The sequence below is a fragment of the Odontesthes bonariensis genome, chromosome 13, assembly GCF_027942865.1.
Source record: "Odontesthes bonariensis isolate fOdoBon6 chromosome 13, fOdoBon6.hap1, whole genome shotgun sequence".
Taxonomy (NCBI): Eukaryota; Metazoa; Chordata; class Actinopteri; order Atheriniformes; family Atherinopsidae; genus Odontesthes; species Odontesthes bonariensis.
The window spans coordinates 16,120,725-16,135,250 of NC_134518.1; the positions used below are offsets into that span (position 1 = coordinate 16,120,725).

At 40.3% G+C, this 14,526-nt stretch overlaps 1 protein-coding gene across 3 annotated transcripts in view; it reads left to right on the forward strand.

Moving 5' to 3' along the window:
- The window catches only part of nlgn3a (neuroligin 3a), a 143,091-nt gene that overhangs the window by 44,061 nt on the left and 84,504 nt on the right, over nt 1–14,526 (forward strand). For all 3 annotated transcript variants that reach the window (XM_075481149.1, XM_075481150.1, XM_075481151.1), the window contains one exon: nt 3,131–3,280. In XM_075481149.1, the coding sequence (XP_075337264.1) occupies nt 3,131–3,280 (150 nt within the window). The remainder of the gene's footprint in view (nt 1–3,130; nt 3,281–14,526) is intronic.

A 14,526-nucleotide genomic window follows, 5' to 3' on the forward strand; every position in this document is an offset into this window, starting at 1 on the left:
ATAGCCAGTAATGAACTTGCCATAAATGAGCTGTGAAGCTTGCTCTGACAAGAGCTCTAGAGTAGGGGCAAGTCATGTCCTGCCAGGACATTGTCACCCCCCCTCCCAAATTGATTGGTGCTGACATCCACCATGTTTCCCCAAGTGTTGACACATTGATGGCCACCTGCACTTATCTCCATTCACCATTATCCAGTCTTACTCCACAATATGGAGCCACCCAGCGTCAGATAGATGACTGACTGCCTTCAATGCAGTGAGAGACAAAGGGCAAAAGGGTGGTTGTGCAGGTTGAAAGAGAAAATAAGATAACGGAAGAGGAAAGGAGTGCTCCAAGCCCTCCTGGTGGGTTTCACTTGCAGCAGCAACACTTAGGGGCTCGGTCTTGAGTTATGCCTCCCACCGACACTCCAATCAGTCTGGAGGCACAGAGAGGCACCTTTGAAATGTTGTGCCCCTCAGTCCTTTTCGAAAATTCATACTTTGTGATGTATTTGTGGGTCTGACTGCCCCCACTGTCTAAATGGAAAACTTTTGATTTATTTATCATCTATGCAGTGATCAGTTGATTTTTCCTCCAGTGATGCAATTATTTGCTGTTTACGGAATATGCGCTGGGAGTGTGTGAGTGTACGTCACTGCAAAGTAAGTGTTGCATGATTTCATTTGTCTGGTGAAGAGAAATTTATGAGAAAACTGATGTGACAATGTACATAAATTGTTTTTTATGTTCAGTTCATTTTTCTTTCCACATCAGCTTACATCTGCATTTCCATCATTCAGAGTTTATACTTTTTGTTCCTCTGCAAAACATAAGTTTATTATTCTTATCTATATTTTGAACTCACTTTGCATGTAGTTTTGATGAAAAATACACACGTTGTGCATTAATAAACGTATCTGTTTCTTTTGTACCACAGCTCTGTGCTGGAGCCTTATGCTATGTATATGTGTTTATGTAATAATATGTTAGCCTCAGATAGTGAATCAGGAAGCTACTTTTTGAGGTAGCAACTTAGTCGCCTGTTTTACAGTATTAAGCCATACCTAGTAACCAATGGCACACTGATCTGATTGTTTTAGAGGAGCTAATCATCTCATGACCTTTAAGCCAATCAGTGCCACAGCCCAGATGCAGATGTGTCCAGAAAGGATATTTTCCTCTGTAAACTAAAAAGCAGTTGCTATCTGTTGCATGTGTACCTTCTTCTGAGAACAAAATCAATGTCAGCAAGAATTGTATATAGTATCTGTGTGACACCTCCCACAACAGATCAATTCAATAAATAGATTAGAACAAGTGGAGCTTCAATGTTTTGTATCCCTCTCCCAAAGGGATTTGGATGTTGTCATGGCGACACAATGTGAATCAACAAAAGAGGTGACTGATAACATTGACATGACTAATCTCTTTTTTCTTATTTCTGTCCCCTGTTCCTTCTTCCTCTCTGCCATTCTCTTTGTATCTGTGGCCCATTTGTTTGAATAGCTTGTGTAGGATATCACCCCCCAACCTCCCCAATCCCCCTACCCTCTTTGACTGTACTTTTCATGCTTTCTCACCCCTTGCATTCCCTCCTCCTCCTCTGGAAGATAAGTGTGTGTATAGAGAAGTGTCAGCTATAAATCACATTTCACTGTGTAGCCTTCTCAGATACCAGCAAGATAAAGAAAGCCATAAATAAGTCCACATCATATACAAGTTATTGCTTTGCTTTTAAACCTAACGGGGCCATGAATAACCACAAGAATGACAAAAGGAGAAAGAAAAAAAATCTGTGAATCAAGACTCAGCCCTGCTGTGGAGATTACAAAATGCATTAAAGTAGTTGTCCTCTGCGTTAAGCATGCTAATGTGGAGAGGTGTATGACGACGAGGAGTGCCTGCAGATCGATGCAGATTAGGCTGTGCATGATGTCTCTTTTTATCTATTCTTCAGGATTTTGAATTTTGGCTCTCAGTCACCATAGCAACGAGGATACAATACCACTCTTTTGAATCTGAGATTATTGCTTTCTTTCTTTATTTTTTGCTTTCTTTTTCTTTTTCAGTCTTAATTCCTGTTTTTCCTTTTTTTTTCCTTCCCTTTTTCCTGCATTCCAGTCTATCTTTATGTCCACCTCTCTCTCCTCGTCTTTCTCACTCTGTGCCCTCCTACCCGTTCTCATTCTCACCCCTCTCAGGGCTTGGGATGAAAAAAAAAGGAAAAGACAGGGAGTTGGACAGAGATGGAGAGAAGGCGGGAAAAAACAGGGAGAGACAGGGGAGAGTCTGTGAGTGAAAGCGATACAAAGTGAGGGGGGTGGGAGCTACGCAGAATGTGGGAGGGGTGGGGAAGGCTGGGGAGGGAGGGTAGCAGGAGTGAAAATGAGAGAGAGTTACTTGTCTTGTCTCCCAGCTCAAACTAGCCAGTCAGTAATTCCGCCTATCCCTCAGACAGAGGCTTTTTTCTTCCCTCTACCTCTAGATGTGCTTTATCTGGCTGGAGTGTGGCCCAGCTGGGTATCAAAAACCTGCTTCTCGAGTAAAATAAACAGTATTTCACAAAAAACTAAAACGGGGAACGAGACTGCCTGCAATTCCAAGCAGCATTTTGCAAATAAATTGTTGCTGCATTATAGGCCTGTGTAAAAAGAAGGTGCATGGTAGCATTGTGTAATTAGCTAGTGCTTTTTCTCCTATCACTGTCAAACCAAATGAGCCTTCTCCCTGCATAGGAAAGGTGTCAGAGTACCTCTCTCTTTATTCTCCCTCATGGCTTTCTACGTGTCTATATTAGGAAGGGTCTGCTGCTCCTGGAAGGCGATGAGCAACCAGATACAAAACCAATGGTTTGGTGCATATGAGATAAACGACCAGCCATATTTCCAGTTGAGATGGCCGATTATTGTAATAGAGTTGAACTCAAGTGGACATTAATTTGTTTCTCATCGAGCAGATTTGATAGAACATTGCATCCATTTCCATTAGAAGGCCAATAAGCTGTATGATTACAGCTGGTATCTGGGAGGGGATAGTCAGCTTGTCTGTTTGTGGCCACCATGTGCTGTAACTACTGAATCTGAGCTGACCCTTGATCGGAGTGGGTGGACGACAATGTGAATGTGTTAATGATGGCGACTCTTGCAGACATACGAGACACTGGGGCCAAGCCTGTGATGGTCTACATCCACGGAGGGTCCTACATGGAGGGGACAGGAAACATGATTGATGGGAGCGTCCTGGCCAGCTATGGAAATGTCATCGTTATCACTCTCAACTATCGCGTCGGAGTCCTCGGTAAGCACATTTTCCTAATTTCTCTTTTTATTTCCCTCTTCACCTCTCCTTCAAGGACATTTTTCTGGGGCATCTTTATAGAGCACCTTGGTGTAATGAGCACTGCTGATTGCCACATGCACTCGAAATATGTCAGAGGGAAAAACACAATACAGAACTGTAAAATCATGGACTGATTTTTTTTTGCTTCATTTTGTTGTGGTTCCTGTGCGTCATAATCACAGTAATTGAGTCTGCTAAATGTAGGTTTATTGTTGTGGCTAGAATTTGGAATAAACTAAGAAATTATTGTAATGAAGCTGAAAAAAATGATGAGATGAGCGTGGTGCTGGAGACATAGAAGAGCAGAGAAGGGTCTGCTAGTCAGAACGAGAGGTTGTGGTTGGTTGGAGGTTGACTCACACAGCTGAATCCTCTTTTGGACACTTGTGTGTGTGTGTGTGTATTTTATTTTATTTTTTGAAGGGGGGGGCAGAAAAGAAAAAAAGAAATAAAAAGAGCAACAGAGACAGAGAGCTCCATGGCAACAGCTGCACCAACATAAAATGGAGTTTGTTAGCACACTAACCAAGCTTTGTACCTTTTCCATCCATCCTTATGACACAGTTGATTTCCCCCACACTTATTTTTCACATTCAGAGTGACTGAGGAAAGGCAGCAAACCGGCTGAATAGACAATGCAATCTACCTGTATTTGTTTGCTTTGTTATTACATCGCCTCAGGTTTCATTCAACTTGTCGGCAATTTTTAATATAAAGGAAAGCTGATGTTATTCCATGTTGGTTAATTGTCAACAAATCCCAAGAAAAGATGTAAAGCACCAACTTGTAAGTCTGTGTTCATTTTTAGCTTCCCAAGGCGTTTTCAAGATCAGTCAAAAGTAATTTGGTTCCAATTGAGGATGTTCTGTAAATATGTAAAGACTCCCTTTGACGACTATCAAGTTTCTTCACCTTGTTAATATAGTGTTTTTATGTGCTAGAAGACATGTCAAGAGTGAAACATACAGTCAATATTACTGAGCATGTTGCCTTGAAATTTTGTTGGTTGTTTATCTTGGTGACAAAATGTCAAATGGTTTCAGCAGTTTATCACTGCAGAATTTTTGAAGCTGTGGTGACACAGCGACAAGGCACACAAATCTGCTGTGTGTCTTTATTACGTTACGTTGATTTAGCAGACATGTTTATCCCAAGCAACTTACAAACAAGGAGTATTGAGGAATATGAAGTGACTATTGTAGTGAATGAGTTTGCAACAGGCTTTTAGTGAAGAAGGGTTCTAAAATATTTTGGGAGTGATCGTACTGACCTCAACTCCAGTCAAATGAGAACAAATGCTGATTTGTACATTTATTTATGGGATTAATAAGCATGCTTATTTAGTCATTAGACATGCACAATTAATACACACTATATTCATGGGCATGGATGATATATATGTGTGATTTTTGTTGTAAAATGCCTGCCAAACTTTGAAATAGCTTCATAGAACAAGACAGTATGTCAGTATGCACTGCTGTAGAGACATTGTTGTGTACACCCACAGATGTTGATTCACCCTGACCAATCAGAGATCTGCAGTGTATCCCTGTCACTATCATATCAGCTTCTTCAACATTTATTTGCCAACCACTTATTCATCAAACACTATTTGAAGCCAGTAACCTTGCTTTTTAAGGGTCTAACTACAGATCAATGTAGAAATACTGGTATAGATCACGCAGCTAGGCTTTGACTTAAGCTCTGTGTCGCATGCATGTACTGGTGGAGAAATTTTAAATGTAGCATAACAATAGGACTAGTGAAGTAATTTATGCTGACGAGTTAGCTTTAGCAGCAAAACCTTTTTTATTCACGTACTTGCATTTACCAAAGCTGGATGGTGGATGGACTTAGCTCCCATGCTCAACATAATAAATACATGTAGCCTAGCGGGACACAGTTGCTCATCATGTGGTTAACTGGACAACAGTCAAGGTCTGTGGCCAGAGATATAGGCTATATTAATGGGTCTTGTTGTTGCGGCAAGGGAATGCCTAAGGGTGTCACTGAACAATCACAAGATAATCAACAGTTGCGCACTACTGTATAACCTGTGACAAGTTATCACACAGAGACATGAATTCTTTCTAAAGGACTAGCAGACACTTAGCAGTGACAAACTACAGGGCTTCATCCAGCTTTAGTTAAACAGGCCATGCTTGTTAGTATGAGATGGTCACTTTATTTTTGGTTTTGGTGTTTTTGTGACATTTATTTACAACATGAAAAATATAGAACATTTTCAGCTTCATCCTTTAAGGAGCAGTCTGCCTCAGCTTGCCACTCTGAGAGTTCCACATGTCAAGAGCAAAGGGTGACTGAAGAGTGCTGCTTTATCCTCCAGGACATTGAGATGATTGCTGTGGGTGAATCACAGCGGCACAACTACATTCATCCTGAGACTTTCTTTTTGATGGAGATGAGAGTGCTACGGCCTATCGATTTTGTCATCAGGATTCCTCGCCTTGAATACTTTGTGTTTTCCTCTGTCATTTTTCTGGAGTATCCTTTTGAGCATTGCAATCAGCCTGCGGGGTGGGAACGTAGTCAGAGGACTAGCTGAGCATGCTGCCTCCTGCTCGTGCCGCTGGTTTTAAGCTGAGCGCATAAGCCTAATACAGATTCATGACCATATTTCTTTCATGGCACTTCAATTATGAGTCAGATGTTTCCTTTCTTGCTGCCACGTTTCACCAAATGTCACTCTACATGCATGCACACACCGACTAACGCCACATGCAAACACTCTGAGCACATTCGCATGCGCTATACTCACATCATCAAGCACACTGCAGGCACAGTAAGTGAGACAAAGCAAAAACAAACCACACATATGTCGCACACAAACACATGCACACACACTCACTCACTCAAACACATGCACGCTCACAGATGCAAATGCAGCTCACAAAACAGCTCTCGTGGTGAGTTCCCAGCAGCCATCCTAACCAATGAGCAGAGAGGAAGCAATGCATGTAGTTGAGTGATAATGTCCATTGCTGTAGCATGGTCTGATAATCTCCCCATGGATTGGCTTTAAACTGCTATTACAGACACACTCATATAAACCAAATAAAACCAAGGCAAGAGAGAAATTTGACCATGATGGGCCAATTAACACTAAGCTGTGTGAAGATATTAATTCGCAAGCTGCAACATTGTGAGAAATCTGAATTTATTTTCTATTGACTTTTGTTTCCAGTTTTTTGTCGATATGGAAGCCTGTATCAGTTGCAAAATGAATGTAGCGCAAACAGAGCTAAGTGGAGCAGATTAAGTGTTGTGGACACATTCATCTGAGAGCGTCACATGCCTAATATCTGGTCATCTGGCATTTAGATAAGAATAAATCCCTCAGTTTAACTTCCCTTTATAATACGTCTATAGATTCTACAAAAGAAATAGATGTTTAGTGTAGAAATATAGCATAAATAAGTAGATGAATGTTAGTTAAAAAAAAAAGGAAAGTCTGTTTAATTAGGCTGCTTGAAGGGATAAGGGAATAATGGAGGCAGGGAAAATTAGACAAGATAATGAGTTTAAAGAGAAAGCAGACAAGGCAGCTAAAACTACACTCTCTGACACTGATGTAGCTTTCCCAGCGTGCCTGGGCAATCTGTGTACACACAACAATCTGAATATTTAACTCATCTCTCAGTAACAATAAACCTAAACTATTATGCAACAAGAGCCCTCCCTAACGCATTTGCTAAAAGTTTTAACGAGGAGACTAAAAAGAATGTTTTCATCAACAAATTCCTGCTAATTGAACAGCACCAAACAGTGGTGAATTTAATGGGGTTATTTTTTTGTAATTTTCTTTTTTTTATTACACTATTTTTGCTGCAGTACGCATTCACTCTTTGGAGGGCTTTTTAACTTTTCACTCAAATCTAGCAAAATCATTGAAAGATTTTGCTCTGTGTGTTATTTTTCAGAGGACATGCCACTGTGGATTTGATCTAAATTTCAGTAGTTTTATAAGATGCACATGGCGGCTGCAGTGAAGCACTAACTTATGTTGAAAGAAAGAAAAGTTGAGACTCGGGTGAAATGCTGTGGAGATAAGAGGTGAACATGGAGGACAGGCGTACAGATTCTCTTCAGGTACTCTGATGTGTTGAATTACCAGCACTGCTGTTCCAATTATAGAGGAGTCTTCTATCACCCTCCTGCAGCTCTTAGCCTTGTTCTGCTGTAATGGTAATTATTGCCGCAAAGGGTGGAGCACAATTTTCCTGAGGCCCTATTTGCAAACTTTCATGTTTCAACTTGTTAAGATGAGTGACAATTCATTTCAGATCTTATCTTTAATTGCTTATTGACCCACCGCAGTATGATTATCAGCAGATTAATTATCAGCAGATTAATTATCGAGTGCAGTTTTACATCATCCAGACTGTCCTTTTAGGACTCGACCCATTGCGCTTGGGTCAGGGGTCTCAGAAGAAGGGTTTGTTTTCCAAAGACAAACAGAGGTTGGATTTCTGCTCATTGATCTGCATGTGTGTGTTTGAGACAGAGGGAAAGAGACATTCTGCATGTGTGTGGTCACAAGCACACGATGCACGTGCATGTGGCTAGTTGCAGCTCTTCTCTAATGATGTGTAATGAGTCCCAGTCAGAGGGGAGTATCTTGTATCACTGCTCTTTACAAATATAATTACTCACTGGCTCTCCAGAGCATGTCAATTTCTCAGTCCATTGGGGGGTGGGGGCTTGGAGGGGTGGGACTTAATTGCTAGTTTCCAAATGCATTAGAAATTAACAAAGACTGCCTCACTTGCCAAAACCCAAGGTGAGGCTCTTCCTCTTGGCCAAGTGCTCTACAATGGAGAGTTGTCAAGTACAATGTGTACCAGTGGAGAGTTTTCACCTCTGACAGGGCTTATTTGTGACCTTCGATGTTTATCTTCCATATCTCGCTGATCACAGCCTTTTCATGGTGCGGCCGTCACCGCTGTGGACTGCCACCTCAGTCGACTCAAGTTATTCAGGCCCTCAGAAGAATAGTTTTAGATCCAATCTAAATAACCTTACCTCACTGTATGGTAACAGGTGAAAGCATCAGCCTCATGGCTGAAGCAGCAGCAAAGGTGATTAAGCATTGATTTGTTGAGTTGCTAGTTATTTTGTGTTTGGTATGTGATTTTGCTTTTCTCTTTGTTGTGTTCCTCAGTTGAACTTAAGATGGTGCCTGCTGGTTAATTCATCCAGGGATTTGGGGAGCAGAGGGTGTTTGCAACTGTATGTGCACAATATTGTAAAGCAAAATGAAGTCTACCACCCAAGTTTGTGAAGTTGTTTTCACTACAGAATAGCAGTTGAACTCCACAGAGAGTTGAGCTGCACTCAGTGTTCTCTTGGCTTCCTGACCCCGAATGCTGTTGTCTGCTGGATGCTGGTCAAGTAGTAACATTGTAAGATGTTCTTTTCTGAGCTATAAAAGCATTGTCTCTTTTTACTCTTTCAGTAAAGGACTCGCTATGAATCCACAATTGGCTTTGTCAGTGCCCTAGATATGATATATGGATTATTATTTACAATTTAAGGTATATCATAATATACATACTCATTTTATAAGCTGTTGTGAGGTGTGATTTAGTATACTCAGACCAGCCGCAACATGAAACCACTGCCAAAACGAGGGCACTGCGACGTCCCGTGGGCTGTGGGGTGGGGCTTTAATGGGTCAGGTTTGGGCAAGCATATCCGATCAGATTTGGATATTGGGAGTTTGGGGACGGAGTCCTCAAGCCGCTCCCACAAATGTACTGCATACTTCCACTGGGTTTTTAGAATCTATGGCATGAAAGAGTTTGTGTTCTTGATACAATCTGTCTTTGTGTGTCTCAATTCTTATATCAGTTGTCTGGGGGTAATTTGCTGAGTAAAATTCAACATTACAATCACCTGTGTGGCAAGGGTAAATTGACAAAAAAATGAACCCACCCCGTAACACAAACCTCCCTCTGTATGTGTTTTCTGGTCTCAGTCATTTTAGTTAGCATCTGATGTATGAGCTTGGCACAGCGCAAACGAATTCTAAGACAGTAGGTGGAAGAAAAAACAAAGGCAAAGTGACTTCTCTTTGTCTTTTTTTATCAGGAGGGGAGCTGAGATGGATATTTACTTGTTTCCACTGCCATTTGGATGAATTCATCCAAATTAAGCAAAGAACAAAAACATTAATTCACCCTATTAATGTCAGGGAGTGAGGGATTGAAGTAATGGTTTTCATGCTCCAGTCTGAGGCAGCTTGTTGATGCTGCTCTCCTACAAATCACTGCCAGGAAATTAACTCTTAAGCCATTCTTGCTAGACACACTGCTACAAATGACTGGCTCTGCAAGACAGGACCAAGAGGGGGTCCATTGTTTATCTGTGCTTGGCTTCTCAATGTCCCCAAGAAGATGTTTCACCTCTAGCATAGAACTCTTGCAAAGTATTGATTAAAACTGAAAGAGGAACATGATCAGTAGGTCTGAGCTCACAGAAATAAGAACACATTCGGTGTAAAGCAACAATTTCTCCGCAGGAAAGAGAATCTTCTTTTTGTCTGATTTCATAACTGATGATAACTGATTTGATATCTGATGAATTTAAAGCTTACTGTGATTCTATGAACCTGTTTCAAATTGTTGACAGCCCCACAAGACCTAACTTGAAGAATCCTGAAAAATCCTCCATTATAGATCTAATTATAACAAATGCTCCCCACAAGTAATCATGTGCTTCTGTATTTGCCAATGACATCAGTGCCCACTGTGTTGTTGCGACAGCCAGGAACACAAAAATTCCTAAATCTAAACCTCGCGTTTTAATCAAGCGTAACATGAAGTAATTTTAAACACTGATTGGTTGTTCTTCAGAAGATTGCACAATGCATACACTGTTGCGATCAGGAAAGCTAAACTCATCATTTCATCACGAAAATCTCTAAAATTTTAATAATCCATCAAAATGATAGAAAACCATCAGATCTTTAGCTGATGACAGCAAAGCTGTGGAGCTTCATATGCATAATGAAGGGCTCCAGACAAATTGAAGACAAAGCTGAATTGCTTGATATTTTTAATGAGCATTTCATTGCCTCCGGTCATTTATTTTATACTGTCACCTCTATACATGGGTGTCTCACAGATGTGGGTTCTGACACGCATCTCTGAGTTGCACAGAGCCCTCAAGCTCCTGGACACTACAAAATCCCATGTGCCTAGACAACCTGGAACCACACTTCCTGTAGCTGGCAGCTGATTTTATTGCTGCACCTCTCGCTCATCTTTTCAATCTCTCATTAGCCACTAATGAAATCCCCACATTATGGCCATTATAGATCCTAGACAACTAAACAACTATCGTCCAAAACTGTATGTTCTGGCTAAAGTACTGGAAACTCTCATCAGCTACCAGCTAAAGTACTTTCTCTCCACTCAAAACATTTTATCTGACTTTCAATCTGGCTATAGAAAAAAAACATAGCACAACCACAGCAGCCCTGAAAGTGATAAATGACATTCTTGAATCTCTGGACAATAAACAACACTGTACACTTTTCATTGACTTGTCCAAAGCTTTTGATACTGTGGACCACATACTACTGAAACAGAGACTTGTCAACATTGGACTTGCAGAGCAGGCTGCCATCTGGTTCAGTAACTATCTCACCAACAGAACTCATTGTGTGCTGGCAGACGGTTTACCTTTAAAATCCATTACAGTTACTAAAGGCGTACCTCAGGGCTCAGTCCTCAGTCCACTTCTCTTCATTATCTACATAAATAACATTCATTAAAATGTACCTGATGCCAATTTCCACTTTTATGCAGACGGCACAGTCCTGTATTGCACAGCATCTGCACCATCCCAGGCTCTCTCTAAGCTTCAACTCGCTTTTAACAAAGTTCAGAATAACTTTTGCAGTTTAAAACTGGTTTTAAACTCTGACAAAATAAATTTGTGCTGTTTTCAAATAAAAAATCTTAATCCAATAATCACCACCTCTTAGGGCTCGCAGATTGAGTCACTTAAAGCTGCGGTCGGCAACTTTTTTTTAGTCATATTAGCTTGAACTGTCATGGGATTCTGGAAGTAGAATATTAAATAGGCTGTTTAGTAAAAATAACGAAATCTGTAGCTCCCTCTGAAGCCTGTAATCATGCTTGCAAAAATCGAGCGCTCCCGGCTATTTTTAACCAATCAAGTTAGGGTGGAGGAATCCTACCTGTCAATCACAGCTTGTGCACACACTGCTGAGCGTGAGTCTGCCCCAGCTTGTGTGCGCTCACACTGGTGTGAACTCACGTGCACAACCTCGTCCACAGAGGGGGAGGGGTTTGGGGGGCGATTCGGAGCTTGTTAGAGGTTGGGGGAGGGACCTGAAAGTTGTATCAGTTCGAATTTTCCGACTTTAGACTCGCAATTTTGAGAACCTGCCGACTGCAGCTTTAACCCGCACATTCAGCAACTGGTCAAAAAACTAAAATTTAAATTAAGTTTTTATTTCACAATCAAGGCCAGCCTCTCCTTTGAGGCCAAGAAGAGGCTGGTTGCTACAACTTTTATGTCAGCTCTGGATTATGGTGATGTGATTTACATGTATGCACCCTCACATAGCCTACGTGCTCTGGACACTGTTTTTCATGGTGCTCTAAAATTTATTACTAATTTGAAATTTTTCACTCACTATTACCTATTTTATGCTCGTGTTGGTTGGTCTGCCTTGTTCGTTCATAGGCTGAAACACTGGCATGTTATCGTTTATGAATCAATATTAGGTCTGCTGCCCCAGTATCTTCAAACTTAGATAAGGCGGAAGTATACAGGGAGCTATAATCTGCGGTCCCAGGATCTATTTCTTTTAACTTGATCGAATATTTGCACCAAAATGGGAAAGAGAGCTTTTAAATATGCTGCTCCCATTGCTTGGAATACTTTGCAAAAAGTTTTTAAAAGGAAGTTACATGATTTGGAACCAGAATCATCAGTTTGTAGATGTTTTGTCTGATTCTTTAAGTCTTTCACTGACTTTCACTCAAATTTTTTTGCATTGGACAAAATACTTACGACTTTGTTTTTTAGTATTTATGTGAGCGTGAGATGTGGTTGTTGCAAACTGTGTGGCTGCTGTCTTGGCCAGGACACTCTTGAAAAGGAGATTTTTAATCTCAACAAGCTCTTCCTGGTTAAGTTAAGGTTAAATAGAAAAAGGTAAAAGATAGCATGGTGAAACAATTAAAGGTCTGACGTTGAATTTACAAAAAAAATTGCTTTTGAGTTGTGGTGTCTTGTTGAAATATAAGTTGAAGCGTAAATCTGATTGGCACATTAACAAGTGTGATGTTTCCTATGCTGGAGAATTTGATTAGTTCCCCTCTTGGTTTTTTTGTCATGCTGTTTTTTTCTAGATTATAATATCAGACACTCAGACTTAAAATGATATTCACAAACTGACATTTAAAGCTAAACACATCTGTTTCAGTAAAATTTGTTTACAGATAATAGAGAAAATCTCTGCCTTATATGTCTTTAGTTATAGTTATTCATTTTATCCTAAATTAGCATTTTGTATTGCAACAGTCAACATGCTCTTACTTCTAGTAGTAGTTTTCATTGTTAGTGTTCAGTCAGGTTCACAAGAAAATTGCAACCATGTATCAGAAATCAGAATCAGAAAAAGATTTTATTGCCAAGTAATTTTCACATCACAAGGAATTTGGCCTGATCTGTTTGGTGCAATAAAACAAAAAATATAATAATAATAAAATAAAATAATAAAATATAAAATAATAAAAATATGTGTACAAAGTATAAGTAAAATGAAGAGCTGAGGGCAGAGGAGTGTGTTACTGTAACGCAGAGTCCGACTAGGAGACAGTACATGAATATAACATGTAGTGTCAGTGGGGATAAGGGGTTCATGTCAGTGGGGGGGTACAGCGGACCTTGTTGGTGAGGCCAACCGCAGAGGGGAAGAATCTGTTCTTGTGGCGGGAGGTTTTGGTCCTGATGGACCGCAGCCTCCTGCCAGAGGGGAGTGCTTCGAACAGTTTGTGTCCGGGGTGGGAGGGGTCGGCCACAATCTTACCTGCACACCTCAGCGTCTTGGAGGCGTGCAGATCCTGGAGAGATGGCAGACTGCAGCCAATCACCCTCTCCGTAGAGTGGATGATATGCTGCAGCCTGCCCTTGTCTTTGGCAGTGGCCGCAGCGTACCAGATGGTGATCTTCAATGTATGTATGTAGTTCAATAGGTAGGCATTAACTCACATGGTAAATTGTAAGTCTGAATATTCAAAGGACATGATATGTGCTTGTTTTTTCTTGTTTTTTTATGGAGGGGGATGCTCATCGCCTTTCGAATTAAACAAGATTTATAACATGCCAGGATTTCCAGGATTACTCTTTAATGGGGAAGTTTGGTTTTTTTAAACCTGGACCTTATTTCTGGCATAAAATACATTGAGTAGAAAGCCCCCAATAACAACAACACGGCAGCTCTGAACTATAGTGCAATAGTACGGGTTCATTCATTCATTCGTCTTAAAATATTGGTGAAATAAAAACAGATAATGCCTTATTCAGAGGCTGTATTGTCGATGCGCGGTTCACTCCCGTTATATGGATATACGCAGATCTCGAGTAATCTAAATATCGTCCGAAGGACGCTGACTTTTAAAAAAAAGGTTTAAAAAAACAAACTTCCCTTTAATGTGGACACCTCTATAATCTATTTTAGTTACCTGAACCTAACCAAGGTAGACATCCAAAGTACAAACAATCAACAAAAGATTTTTAAAGAAAAGTTACAAATAAAAAGTTCTACACTGGGATGGGTGATAAGACTCCCAGATTACTGTCCTGTATGATACTGCTGCAAACCCTTTATCTTAAAAAATAATCTACAGAAAATATGGACTTTCCACCTTTTAAAATTCATAAAACAGTTGAATAGAAGCAGTGAGACTGTATTTTTATTTGTAGTTATATTCACGTCCATGTATATGAAAAAAGAAAGAAAAAAAAGTCATGTCCCCAGGCATGAGCCAGTAAATTAAGTCGTGACACTTTGATAAACTGCTGTGAGACTGTGTTGTAAATTAACACCAGGGCTGGCAAACAATCAGAAATTTTAAATGTAATTAATTCTATGGCTTTGTGTAGTAAATCATAATTAATGCGTTAACTTTTATTTCTGAAGT